The sequence below is a fragment of the Hoplias malabaricus genome, chromosome 12 (assembly GCF_029633855.1).
Source record: "Hoplias malabaricus isolate fHopMal1 chromosome 12, fHopMal1.hap1, whole genome shotgun sequence".
Classification (NCBI taxonomy): Eukaryota; Metazoa; Chordata; class Actinopteri; order Characiformes; family Erythrinidae; genus Hoplias; species Hoplias malabaricus.
Genome location: NC_089811.1, coordinates 7,230,180 through 7,244,280, shown reverse-complemented (window position 1 = coordinate 7,244,280; position 14,101 = coordinate 7,230,180). Strand labels below are relative to the sequence as shown.

The 14,101-nt window shown below is 46.7% G+C and overlaps 1 protein-coding gene across 1 annotated transcript; it reads right to left on the bottom strand.

The window, feature by feature from the left end:
* Positions 1-4,035: 4,035 nt before the first annotated feature.
* Positions 4,036-13,810, bottom strand: fancb (FA complementation group B). Its single transcript, XM_066641099.1, has 8 exons — positions 12,880-13,810; positions 10,225-10,374; positions 9,095-9,181; positions 8,037-8,165; positions 7,771-7,925; positions 5,993-6,357; positions 5,468-5,708; positions 4,036-5,321 (listed from the first exon to the last, which is right to left on the bottom strand). Exons 1-8 carry the CDS (start codon positions 13,747-13,749, stop codon positions 4,904-4,906), a joined length of 2,415 nt encoding a protein of 804 aa, XP_066497196.1. The 5' UTR covers positions 13,750-13,810; the 3' UTR covers positions 4,036-4,903.
* Positions 13,811-14,101: the final 291 nt, after the last annotated feature.

Sequence of the window (14,101 nt, the reverse complement as noted above, 5' to 3'; positions counted from 1 at the left end):
CTGAATGGGATAAAGACCAGAGATCCGGGAGGAATCGGACAGTTTAAAGGACAGTTTGGTTTTGGTGAGGTGGGTTTGAAAAGAAATATTAATGGGTGTTTGTACTTGTTTTCCTGTCCAAACAAAACCACGTATCTCCATGTTTACACAAAATATTCTCTGTAATTCGACCAATAGAAACGCTCCGAAAGCTGGGGTTAAAAATCTGGAGGGGTTACAGGCTAAGAAGCCAGGGATAGGACGGATTAAAGTCAACTTCCTTGGTAAAGTGGCCCTGGTGGAGATCCGTGGTTTTGGGACAGCGCTGTATTTGGTGAATCACAGATGGTCAGCACTCGCCACACTCAGCAACATCCACCATTTCAGTCTCAGCTCGGCTTCCGCTCGGCCCACTGCCTGGTCCCAGTCTCTACACGTCCAAATGTTTCTCGACTCACCTTTACTTTATCGCACAACCCCAGTGACCAACCATATGTACAACTGAGCATGAAATAAAGGGAATTTGTTTTTAATTTTTTTGGGAGGGGGGTGGGGGGTGTACAGCTGAAAGAAGGCTAGAAGAACTAGAGGAACACAGCAGGAAAGCTAGAGGAATGCTGCATGAAGGCTAGAGGAACACTGCAGGAAGGTTAAAGGAACTAGCAGTTTGCTAGAAGGAAATAGAGGTATGCTAGAGGAACGGTGCAGGAAGGCTAAAGGAACTAGAGGAGCGCTAGAGGAATGCTGCAGGAAGGCTAGAGGAACGCTGCAGGAACTAGAGGAGCGCTAGAGGAACGCTGCAGGAAGGCTAAAGGAACTAGGGGAACGCTAGAGGAATGCTGCAGGAAGTCTAGAGGAACGCTAGTGGAACTAGAGGTATGCTAGAGAAACACTCTTGGAAGGCCAGAGGGACTAGAGGAAAGCTAGAAGAACTAGTGGAATGCTGCAGGAAGGCTAAAGGTACTAGAAGAACGCTGCAAGAAAGTTAGAGGGATGCTAGAAGAACTAGAGGAACACAGCAGGATAGCTAGAGGAACGCTGCAGGAAGGCTAAAGGAACACTAGTGGAACTAGAGGTATGCTAGAGAAACGCTCTTGGAAGGCCAGAGGGACTAGAGGAAAGCTAGAAGAACTAGTGGAATGCTGCAGGAAGGCTAAAGGTACTAGAAGAATGCTGCAGGAAGGTTAGAGGAATGCTAGAAGAACTAGAGGAACATAGCAGGAAAACTAGAGAAGCACTAGTGGAAGGCTGCAGGAAGGCTAGAGGAACTAGAGGAATGCTGCAGGAAACTAGAGCAACCAGAGGTACGCTAGAGGAACTAGACGAAGATTAGTGGAATGCTAGAGGAACTAGAGAAATGCTATAGGAACGCAGCAGGAAGACTAATGGAACTAGATGAACGCTAGAGGAACTAGAGGCTGCAGAACTGAGGGTGGTGTGTTTAGAATGTGATTAGTTTAAACTCTGGGTTCTCGCTCTGTTCCTGGTTCATTTTGTTCCTGAAGGAACTCCAGTTCTTTTAGTTGTGCATGAGCTAACGCTGCAACGCCGAGCAGAGCACCCCCTGCTGAGCGGGGTCTTGATTATGACAGCTGTGGTTCACCGGATACACTCCCTTTGGCCGCGCTGATGTTTAGGACCCAAACAGCTGTAAACCGGGTCAGTCTGCCTGGTCGGGATAGTTCTGCTGCAGTTTGTACAAGCCTCAAAACCCCAACATTCCAGTGGTCGGACAGGGAAGCCGGTTTCTACCAGATTTCTACAAAAGCAGACTGTGGGTATTTTTTACTGTTGTCTTTGGGCCTTTGTGCAGTTTGTACTGATTCAGTTCTGACCGCCCCCCACTCCCCCTCCCCGAGGCTCACGGTCAGAACCTTTAAGCCTTAGACGAGTTGCTCAGTAGGTTTCTATTTATAACAGTCCCACTTTCTCTGCAGCGTCTGTAATAACCGTGTAATTACACATTAATAAAACACCACAACGTTGTAACACCTTCCTGATTCTTCAGTTCAATAACAAAACCTTTAATAAAATTATTTGTTTTTATTTTACGTGATTTCCTATTTATTTTCTTATAAACTGAAACATGTTTCTGCAGCAAGCATTTCACATGGGATTTATTATTATATTATTATTGCATGTATATTTAATGTGTAGTTACGTAGTTATTATAAAGACTTAACCCCTTAACCCCCAGGGGCTCCTGTTTGGACCCACAATGACTGTAATTACAGTTATTCACCACTGAATAAAGTCCTTATTAAAGCATTTCTTTGACCTGATTAATCTGAAAAGGTTTAGGGTTTGGTTCCAAGTTCCAATTGTTTATTTTCTCACACAAAAACAAACAAACCTTTCCTGGTCTTCGCTGTGTGGGATGTCTATTAAACCCAGCGTTACTGATGTCTCCATAAATCCACCTTAAATCCCACGGTGAAGGGCGGGCCACATGGTGAATATAATCAGAACATCTCCATGGTTCACAGACAGCACAGATCACAGTGCACGCTGAAACGTGAGCCGAGGGGAGACGGGGACCCTAGCACTCCGTCTTTAACCTGGGACAGTTCTGTCAGGACAGACCCCCCCCCCCCCCCCCCCCCCCGCCCACACTCTACGGGGCATGTGGCATTTCCCACTGTGTCCAGAGCCACGTTACACAGGGCTTTATTTAAAGGGAGAAACTGTGTGGAGGCGTTCCTCTGGTTCTGATGGAGGAGGCTGTTGTGGGGAACGTGCTTCTGCTGCTCTTACGTCAATATCATAATCACTTTTCTGTCCAGAGTGAGAACTCAAATGCAGCTCCCGGTCGCTGTGCAGGAAATGAAGCTCCCAGTGAACGTCAGCCCCTTGCTGCAAACGGTGGGAGGACATCACGGTTTCCATGGCAACACAGTGGCTGGCGGCGGGCTGAGACGCGGGAGTGATGGAGGAGACGGAGGAGTAAACAGAGGAGGAACGGACGAGTGGAGGAAATAGAGGGATGAAACCCACTGTAAATAAATAGCTTCCTGTTATTTACACAAACACAGGCTCAGAACCGGTTCTGACCCGAACTGACCCCCAGGCCCAACTCAGAGGTTACCCTGTTAATTACTGTGTCCACTCTATTCAGGACACTCCCGTACAGCTCCTCAGACCTCTCTCTGGCTCCATGTCCTTTCAGACCCACGTGGCTGAGGTGTTCCCTCAGTGGAGGGATGGACTGAGCTGTGGCTGTGGTCAAAGGGGGGGGTGACAGATAGAAAGAGAGTGAGACACAGAGAAACAGGGAGACAGACACAGAGACCGAGAGAAGGACAGAGAGACAGAGGGAGACAGATGGAGCTTTTTCACTGAATAGGTCCGGCTCGACTTGGCTCACTTAAAGCTTGTCGCCTATCCACTTCAAAAGCTCCCCTGCGAAATGGAGCCAGTCTCATCACTGGCATCATCATTGGTGTGTTGTTGTTGTTGTTGTTTGAACTGAACATGGCTCCACCCCCAGTTCTCACAAATAACATTTCCTTGCCGCACGTTTGGCTTTCGCTGGAGATTTTCGTTGGCCGCCGACCCAAGGAGCAGTTTGAACCTCTTAAAAATCCTTCGGGGGAATGTTGTGAGTCGATAAAACCAAATGTGAAAGGTGCTGTAACTTCAGAGATTTTGCAAGTGGCGAGTTTGTGCAGGAGCTCTGCACTTCGTGGTGATTGACAGGTGTCTCTGGCCAATCAGAGCACTGCAGGGTTTACATCTCCTTTAGAATGTACTTGGCTTGGCTGGAACCTGGAGCGAGCAGGGACTGATAACCCGGTTCCAGGACCAGGCCAGTGGAAAAGCAAAAGAGCCAAGCCAAGTAGAGTTGTGTAGGTTCCTTGCAGTGGAAATGTGCAGAGAGAGAGAGAGACAGAGAGAGAGACAGAGAGAGAGAGAGAGAGAGAGAGAGAGAGAGAGACAGAGAGAGAGAGACAGAGAGAGAGAGAGAGAGAGAGAGAGAGACAGAGAGAGAGAGAGAGAGAGAGAGAGAGACAGAGAGACAGAGAGAGAGAGAGAGACAGAGAGACAGAGAGAGACAGAGAGACAGAGAGAGAGAGAGAGACAGAGAGACAGAGAGACAGAGAGAGAGAGACAGAGAGAGAGAGGAAGGACACTCAGCTGGAGGAGCTGATGTCCCCCCCTGGGGAAAATTCCCCAGTCCAAAACTCTGTTCCACAGCTGTCACCGGACTCAGGAAACACTGGGCCTTGGTTTGTGTCACGTTTCAGAGCCATGTCCCCCGGAGCGTCTCTGTCCTCTCACTGAGGAGTGTCTCGGCTTCTCCTGAATGTCTCCATCTCCGTCCTCTCAGGAACGTCTCAAAACTTAGTGTTTTCTCAGGATAATCTGGATGGGGCTGTGTTTGGGGAGTGGGGGGTGAGGTGTTTTGGAGTCACTCAGTGGGAGGGGGGGCACTTGAGATGTTGACGGTGTCTCCAAGGCGTCCGGACGGAGGGACGTCCCCTGTCCCCGAACTCAGCACCGTGGACACATTAATAGCTTTAATCACACTTTAATTACATTCCAATAATCCACTCCCAATTATTCCCAAAGACGAAATTACACGCTCCGGGTTTTATCCAGAGTGATGCAACACCCACCCCTCACAAGTTTGGGCACACCTCTGCTTTCCAAAGTCATGTTGGATTCTCACCGTTCATTACACACAAACAGTAAGTGAGGGATATTAAGTTGTATTTTCAGGATCTGACTGTTTTTGTGGTTCTTCTCTCGCCCCGTGTCCACGTTCAGGTCTAAAGACTGAGAAACACGGATGAACCAGTAGAAATTTCCCAGAAACAGCTGGGATTCCCGTTGAGGACGGTGTCCCCCTGCTCCAGTGGAGGAATAATTTTTTATGAAATTAATGACGTTACATTTAGCCCCCGATATTGGAAATATCCCCTATTTAATCCACTATATTTCTTGCGTCATGTCCCCACGTCTCCAGCAGGGCGGCGATGTCTCCCTCCAGCTGCGTCTCAATCAGTGTACCCAAAAGGCTGCGGTACTGTGAGACATCCACCAGGGGGCAGAGTATCCTGCTGCTCTTCTTTCTCTCTCTATGCCACTCCTCCCTAAAAAGGCGGAGCTTCTCAGGAGAGGCGGATTCTCTTGAGGCCGTGCTCGGCTGTCCCTCATCTTCCTGTCTGACATGCAGCAATGAGGCCACGCCCTCTTTTACTACCCAGAGCTCTTTCTCCAGTAAACGAGCGGAGCTTCGGCCACACCCCCGGGGGGTGGAGCTACAGAGACTTCGGATGTGATGAGAGGCCGGCAGGAAGTCACAGAGAGAGTCCAGGAAATGCAGAACGGCCAACTGACCCCTGCAAATACAAACATTAACTGAAGTTGATTTATTTAGAAAAACTATAAACAGAAACGAAAGCTAAATTCGGGATTAAATCGGCCAATTAAAACCCAGCATGGGCCCCGTGTGAGTGAGACTGCGGATCTGATTGGAGTGACTGACCTGCAGTGGACGCGGAGCAGCGCCTGGAAGGGTCCGGAAGGTTCCCAGTGGAGGACCATTGGAGAGGACGGGTGTGTGTTCTTAATCAACAGAACCTGAGGAATAACCCCGACTGACTCAGCGCTGAACCTGTCCTTTGTCCACCGGGGAACGTCCACTAGAGTGTGATCCACGCTCTCCACTGAGAACAACCACGAGTCCAACGCGGCCAACATGCTCAGGATGTCCTCCGCACTGTCCTCTGGAGACACGGATAAGAAAAACATTTCTCAAGGCATCAGTGTCCTCCTCTGAGCGTGTGCTGTGTAACTCTCCACCGTTCCTGCCCTTTACACTTTGGCTTTTAATCTTTTCCTTTCTTCGCTCTCACAGTAAAATCAACCCTGAAACTAGAGCTGGGCCAATATTCAATATCAATATAATCGTGATATAAACTGTCTCAATAACTATATGACTATAAAACACACACCGAAGATCAGGATCCATGCAGCTCGTCCCAAACAGCCATTCATTATCATATATTACCTGAGATAACAGTGCAGTCAGTGAGCAGATGGGGCTGCAGCGCCCCCTGGAGGACATCCTTTACATCCACACTGACCTGACCACACTGATGAACAGTGGGTCCTGGTTTGGAGGCTGGGAGGTGGAGGAGGATGGAGCAGGAGATCCGGCTGGAGGTCAGGAGCGGAGCCAAGTCGGTAGCAATCATCACGGCTGTTTGTGGAGGTCTGAAATCCTTTGAACCACCAGGGGGAGCTCTTCTTTTAGAAGCTGGAGGCTCCAGGTCTGAGCTGGAGTGCAGCACCGGATACGGTAGAGTTTTACAGCTACTCTGGACCACAGCTCCACTCGGCTCCAGGAGCACGAATCCTGTAACCGTCTCGGATCTGAGAGAGAACCCAGGAGAACCAGTACCTCTGTTAATTTAGATTTGGATGGAATACATACACGATTGATGTGCTTCATGTCCCTGTGGCCAGCTAATGTTACGTTTGGAAAGTCTCAATCTGTGTAAAAATGTAGTTAAAGACCAGTGTTTGATTAAGCGGATCGTTCATCTGCAAAACCCTCACTACATGTAAATATAGTGTTAGAACCAACAGAACCTACACACCATCCTCAACATTCCAGGGAGTACACTCCCAACCCCCAACAGCACTCCCACACCATTACGTTACAAGAACAGAGCTCAAATAAACAAACATTACTCAGTGCTGCCCTCTAACTCCACTCTGATGTCTCTCAAAAATACCTTTCATTTCTCGTTTCATTTGATTTACAATAAATAAATAAAAAAAAGGGTTTCATAAGTTGAGAGACACTGCTGTTTTTTGGGGGCATCAGGAATAGAGTGGGAGATAGAGAGACAGACAGAGAGAATAGATAGGTCAAAAGAGAGGGAGAGAGAGAGATGAAGAGAATGATAAAGGTAACAAATGGAGAGAGAGAGCGAGCAAGAGAGAAGGATAAAGGAGACAGAAACGGAGGGAGAGAGAGAGACTGGGGGTTGATTATTATAGAGTCCGTTACCATAGAAACCAGGCAGACGTGCAGCACACAGGACTCATTTATTTATATTTTTAAGGACAGACGTCTTAAACGCAGCTGAACACACGACTTGCTCTGTGTGTGTGTGTGTGTGTGTAATAAATAGATAAATATGAGCAGTCCTCTGACGTCTCTGTAAACGTAGATCACACTGAATGCTGACAAAACAAAACTACACAGTGAATTAAAAATGAACAAAGCTCTCCTAATGCCACCATTCCCATTTTCTCCATATCACCATGACAACGCTTACACAGCTGCATGCTGCAGTCGCCTGCACACTTGCTGTTTTCGCAGTAACATTTCCTTGTCATTTTTAAATGTTTCAGTGCTTAGGTTCAACACATAGCTGATCAGAAACTAAGGTCACCACACGTTCAGTTTCTAACTCACTCTGTCACAGTGAGCAGACTGAGACTTCACCAACAGAGGGCGCACCTCTGATGTGCCATAAGAGCCACTACGTCCTTTACCTTTGTGTCGTTGTTAAAGCCAGTGGGAAGCTGTAACAAACGGCAGTGAGAGTTATTTTGGGGATAAACCCTTGCCGAGAGACGCCGAGGCAGTGCAGAGATTTTGGAATTGATTCTGAGGCTTTTACTGTAGCTGTGTGATCAGAGTGAGGTTAAAGCGGCACCAGGATGGCTTCCTGAATCCACGCACACACTGGCGCATCAATGTTTGAATTATTTTCTGTACAGACTGACACATTCAGGCCACTATTTAACAGAGGTGTGGAGGCGTGAACGTACGAGTGAGTGTTGGCTGAGAGGAGAACACCGAACACCAGCTTTTCTCCAAACACTCTCTGCCAGAGCTTCAGAACTTCAGGAGAACGTTCTCCAGGTTCCATCTCCATCGCCTCATCCTCCTCACTCTCTTCATCCCACAAACACACCAGTCCCTCCTGAAAAAACACAGAGACCATCTCATAACCTCGTTCTGAATATCTGTGTGGAAGGTGTGTACTGTACAGTTGCTCCCTTTAGGGGGCGTATTTATCTGGATGGCTTCTGACCTGCTGAGGGGGAGGAGGGATGTGCTCTGTGTTTGCTGCCAGATCAGTGAGAGCCGTCACAGATCGCTGCAAAACTCGTTCTTTAACACTCAGCTCTCTCTGGATCTGCTGCAGGAACACCACCCCACTCTGAAAGGTCAACACACACACACACACACACACACCTGAGACTGATATCCAAAATCAGGCACAACTCTTTGCAGACACAAACAGTTGTGTAAAGGTCTGGAGAGTTTACAGAGAGGTGAACACTGAGCGGAGCAAGTGGCTCATGCTGTCGTCTCGTGGATTTGGTTTGGACTTCCAGTGGAAGTGGATGTTCCTATCACAGTGTAAAAGATGCACATTGTTCAATAGAAACAGTAAGGGTCACCAGATGGAGCCCTGAGTAACACCCAGTTAAAGCCTTTTCACACTGAGTGTTATTTTTTCGTATGTAAAAAAGGGATGCGATTTTTAACACAGTGGAACCTTCACACAGCGTCCGACGTTTTCTGCCTCAGCTGTGGAATCATGGGAAGACGCTGGAGGAGGAAGAATCAATTGATTTATTGAGTAGGAACAATGATGAATTTGTCAATTTACAGTAAACACTGCAGCTAAACACACTGAATAAGCCCCAACCTCCAGAACAACCCGAGAGTTCAGCAGTGTTTCTGAAGGTCACTGGGGGAGTGTGAGGCTCTGCTTTGTTTCTGCTCTCATAAAAAGGGGTATATTTTCTTTAACCGCTGTAGTTCCATGTGTTGTTTATGTTTTAAGCTTTGTGTTCTGCTGCAAACAAGACAAGCCGTTCAGCCACCGTCTTAATGCTAATTTGGTTGGTCTGTAACCATGACAACGGCGCTCTGATTGGTCTGCCTCATTTTTAATGCATCCATCAAAGCAGAAATTAGAACAGGTTCTACTTCAAAATCTGACGCAGCGGCGCAGTCTGTCGGGTTCAGACTCGGTGTGAAGGACACGGTTAGTATACGTGCGTTTGTCTTGGTGTGAAAAGGCTTTTACGTTTGGAGGAACAGCACCGTGATATTCCTGATCCCCCTGTGGTGATTTACCTGAAGTCTGGAGTCCAAAGCTTTAACCGTCTGCAGCGTGTTCTCCGGGGCTACATCTCTCCGGTCTTCACTTTCTGGACCTCCACACTGGAAAGAAACAAACAGAGAGCGTGTGTTCCAGCAAGTGCCAACCCACAGAGGACTCACTGGCTGCTGGCGCTGTAAATAAATTATACTTTACATGAGTAGAATTCGCTGCTCTACATCCACCGTGATAACCACACAACCCTGGATTCACATCCTACAACAGGAGCGTCTACTAGGGGCTGCAGTAGTGTCATAAACATCACACGGAACACAGTTCCACTGTTCCACACACCAGAGGAACTCCATCACTCCAGAGAACACAGTTCCACTGTTCCACACACCAGAGGAACTCCATCACTCCAGAGAACACAGTTCCACTGTTCCACACACCAGAGGAACTCCATCACTCCAGAGAACATAGTTCCACTGTTCCACACACCAGAGGAACTCCATCACTCCAGAGAACACAGTTCCACTGTTCCACACACCAGAGGAACTCCATCACTCCAGAGAACACAGTTCCACTGTTCCACACACCAGAGGAACTCCATCACTCCAGAGAACACAGTTCCACTGTTCCACACACCAGAGGAACTCCATCACTCCAGAGAACACAGTTCCACTGTTCCACACACCAGAGGAACTCCATCACTCCAGAGAACACAGTTCCACACACCAGAGGAACCCCATCACTTCAGAGAACACAGTTCCACTGTTCCACACACCAGAGGAACTCCATCACTCCAGAGAACACAGTTCCACTGTTCCACACACCAGAGGAACTCCATCACTCCAGAGAACACAGTTCCACTGTTCCACACACCAGAGGAACTCCATCACTCCAGAGAACACAGTTCCACTGTTCCAGTGAGGTTTTAATTCCCCTCTGATATTTAACATCATAACGTGCTTGTTTCATTCTTTTGATGAAGGTGATACACTGAGTGCAGCTGTGTTCTCTCACGGTGCTTTCCTTCTGCACTGTGTAACTAAAAAGAGCAGAGCCAAGCTGGGACTGTGCAGTGGAAAAGCACCATCAGTTTAAATAAAAACGCCCCCCAAACCTGAACCTAATTCCTGAGCAATGCTATAGTCTCACTAACCGAGTAATGGACGCCACAGAGGTCAGTAAGGAGGAATCTTCCAAGGACTTCTTCATCAGGATCTTCAAATATCAACAGAATTTGTTCTGAGCCACAGCCCAAGAAGTCGTCCACCAGCAGAGACCTGACTCCCGTCCAGCAGCCCGCCACCTGTAGGAACATAAACACAAAATGACACAGGTCCGAGTGTGGCATCCGGATGATTTTGGTAGGATGGGTTTTATTGATCATTGCTGTCATATCAACACCTCTAAGCTCCACCTTCCTGAGAACCGCAAACATCAGAGCCATGCACCAGGCGTCTTTTATTAACATTAAAGCACAGTGCGGTTTATATCTAAGGTATATATTTATATTTGTTTATAGGCGGCACAGTGGTGCAGCAGGTAGTGTCGCAGTCACATAGCTCCAGGGACCTGGAGGTTGTGGGTTCGATACCCGCTCCGGGTGACTGTCTGTGAGGAGTTGGTGTGTTCTCCCTGTGTCTGTGTGGGTTTCCTCCGGGTGCTCTGGTTTCCTCCCACAGTCCAAAAACACACGTTGGTGGGTGGATTGGCGACTCAAAAGTGTCCGTAGGTGTGAGTGTGTGAGTGAATGTGTGTCTGTGTTGCCCTGTAAAGGACTGGCGCCCCCTCCAGGGTGTATTCCCGCCTTGTGCCCAATGATTCCAGGTAGGCTCTGGACCCACTGTGACCCTGAAATGGATAAGCGGTTACAGATAATGAATTAATGAATATTTGTTTATGAGTGTAATAATAAACAGAAATGTGCCATGTCCCCGACACATGGAATATTTTTCATATTTTCGAAGCAGAGCTTGTCTGATCTTTCACATTGATCCTCATCAGAAACAGCACTTTAAAACAGAGACGTAAAGTGAGTGCAGATGCTCCGGCCTGAGGCCAGCAGGGGATTTGTCAGAGGGTTTTGGACATGCATTAGCACTCAAACGCTTGCCGGACCCAACACTTCTAATACAGAACACGGCCTCATGGGACGGCACGGTCAAAACATAAACCCAGCGTCCGAGAATGTGATGGGAATAAACCACTCTCCACTCTTAGGAAAGAAGCTTTCAGGTCTATGTCCTGGAATATCTTCCCTTGGCCACGGCTTGAAAGCGTCAGAAAAAAGAACTCTTAGTCCTCATGCTGCAACTTTAAAAAAATAGTAGTAAACAAACGACGCTGAATGGCATGATGCAACCCTCGAGCCGACGGAGAAACTCAGAGGACGTGATCTGGATGAAGAAAGAAGAACGAAAGCAGCTCCTCGAAACTCAAACTCCCCTCTCCCTCTCGCCTCCAGGCAAAGGTGCTTCTCTGAGTAAGGTGTTAACCAGAGCCAATACGTGTGAGATAAATTACATTAAAGAGAGTATAATGTGGAGATGGGTCTCTGCTGAGTTCACTCTGAGTGCCGTTGATCAATTAAAACACTGACTGACGTTTATTGAAGTCCCTTTCATTATTTCATAATAAAAATGTTGTATAAAAACCTCTCTTCAGTGAGGATGTTCTCTGAGGATGATAAATAGTGCCTGAGCCAAATGTTTACAGTAATAAATTATTCACAGTACACTTCTCTAAGTATATCACAGAAACTGAAAAACCTATGACCACAGCACGTCCTGCTGACATGAATTTATTGAGACGGGCTTTCTGAGAGATCTAATAAAAATCACTGCACTTTTCTTTTCATGGAACATTTACACTGGATTTTTCAATGCAAAGCACTTCATGGAAGTGGCCTGTAACTAACCTCACAAGGGCTATTCAAAGTCTCCTGTTTAAACAGTGCTGTATTCAATATTCCGCCAGTAGGTGTCACTCTAGAGCACCAGTATCTTGGACAAAACAAACACTTCCTGTCAGCCATGCTTCCCTGCTCACGCTGAGCAGACGAACATAACGGAGCTCAAATGTTCTCCCCAAATTCTGCCAACCAACATAATCATCCATCCATCCATTATCTGTAACCGCTTATCCAGTTCAGGGTCGCGGTGGGTCCAGAGCCTACCTGGAATCACTGGGCGCAAGGCAGGAATACACCCTGGAGGGGGCGCCAGTCCTTCACAGGACAACGCACTCACGCCTACGGACACTTTTGAGTCGCCAATCCACCTACCAACGTGTGTTTTTGGACTGTGGGAGGAAACCGGAGCACCCGGAGGAAACCCACGCAGACACAGGGAGAACACACCACACTCCTCACAGACAGTCACCTGGAGGAAACCCACAATGTTATTTATCCGTCGAGTTCTTTACACAATGAGAAGAAATTCTGGATAAGGGTCATGATGGAGGCCTTCAGTTGCTGTTATGGTTCTTTCAAATCTACATTGGACCTTGGGCATAACGCCTAATGGAAATTTCACACCATTCTGCAATGCTTGATATTTCACGCGAGACAGCATCACAAGGCAAAAGCGATTTCCATTTGTTCTGGATTTTCCTGTGATAAAACCATCTACAAACCACAACAAAGTGTATTTTTGGGCTTCACACGCTGTACTGCAGCTGAGTGTGACGCATGGTGGGTGTAAAAGGCTACACTGATTACTAGTGCAGAGTATTTTCGCGAGGAATGTTGCAGTGCCTTGTGGTGAATTTTAATGCGTCTGTTGTGATGTTAGAATCTGTGATTAAAACTTACCTTGAAACCGTCGTTCCACACTACGCAAACATTCCCATGGTCAAAAACAATGGCAATGATGCAGCCACCATTTCCTACATGAACTGTCCGAATACTCTGAGGCCCTTCGTATGGAAGAATGCACACATCTTCAGGCAATCCATTCTCAAAACGAACCAGCTGCTTCTTGCTAGTAGCGGCTAGGACAGTTGACCTCAGGGATCCGTTTGTCTCTTCTGTCGAGATCACAACTAACGTTCGGATGACTGAGGAATAGGCTTCTGGAATGAGGCACGTCCCAGCAAAATTTCTACCATCTTCAAGGAGGTGGAGGACAAAATTTGTTCTTGTTTTGTCTTCTAGTTTTGAACCTAAAACACCTATTCTTCTTTGGCGTAGAGGCAACTCTCCTACAATGTTGACACTTAAAGAAATCGGTACTTCTTTCACACCACCAACTTCTGAAGATGTATAGAAAACCTTGTCCTCATGACTCCAGACCAAAGTAGGCCCTTGTAATATTGAGATGTCACTGCATAACTCATAAGGTAAGGAAAGCTCTATGTGAAGTCTGGCACTTTTTGAGGCATCCAAAGAGTACAGCAAGTACTTATAAGTCATCTTTTTGAGAAGTCTCAATAAAATACAAGGCACTTTTTGTCTCGTCTTGACATCCAGGACCAAAGCACAGCAAACAATATCAACTTCTCTTGAGGCATTCTTGTACACAGAACCAATATTTCCATCCTTATTTATGAATCCACACAATTCTTGGCTAAACAGCATGTTCCAGTACAAAACATTAGAACCTTTGGGACTTGTATGTTTATGTTGAATGACAAGAAGTCTTCCACAAATTGAGAGGACCCGGACTTGTTGACCGGGCACCATGATAACTGATTTAATTCTTCTGATAGTGTCAAAGTGTCTATGACTAGGGCAAATGCTTATTCAGTTAATAAAGCTGAAAGAGAAAGAGAGCAAGAGAAACATTAACATGTTATAAATTAAGCCACATCAGTCTTCAATAAATGGGTGAAATAATATTTATAAAAGACTCATTTCTATTTGGAAAAGGCACAACTACTTTTCCTGAATAATTCACCTTAAAGCAAGTAGGGATTTCCTTCTACCTTCTAGATACAGAGAATATTTACCTCAAACATAGATGGTTACATGATTAAATTTAAATAGACTACAGCACTCAATATCAACAAACAAATTGTAAATCACATTAGTTGCT

What these genes read in the sequence shown, in the direction of transcription:
- fancb (XM_066641099.1), bottom strand. Translation starts at nt 13,749, where the DNA reads ATGGTGCCCGGTCAACAAGTCCGGGTCCTCTCAATTTGTGGAAGACTT. An exon ending in TGTGGAACGACGGTTTCAAG is followed by an intron (nt 10,375 to 12,879) that starts GTAAGTTTTAAT and finishes ATGTTCCTACAG; the next exon opens with GTGGCGGGCTGCTGGACGGG. An exon ending in CTTTGGACTCCAGACTTCAG is followed by an intron (nt 8,166 to 9,094) that starts GTAAATCACCAC and finishes TTGACCTTTCAG; the next exon opens with AGTGGGGTGGTGTTCCTGCA.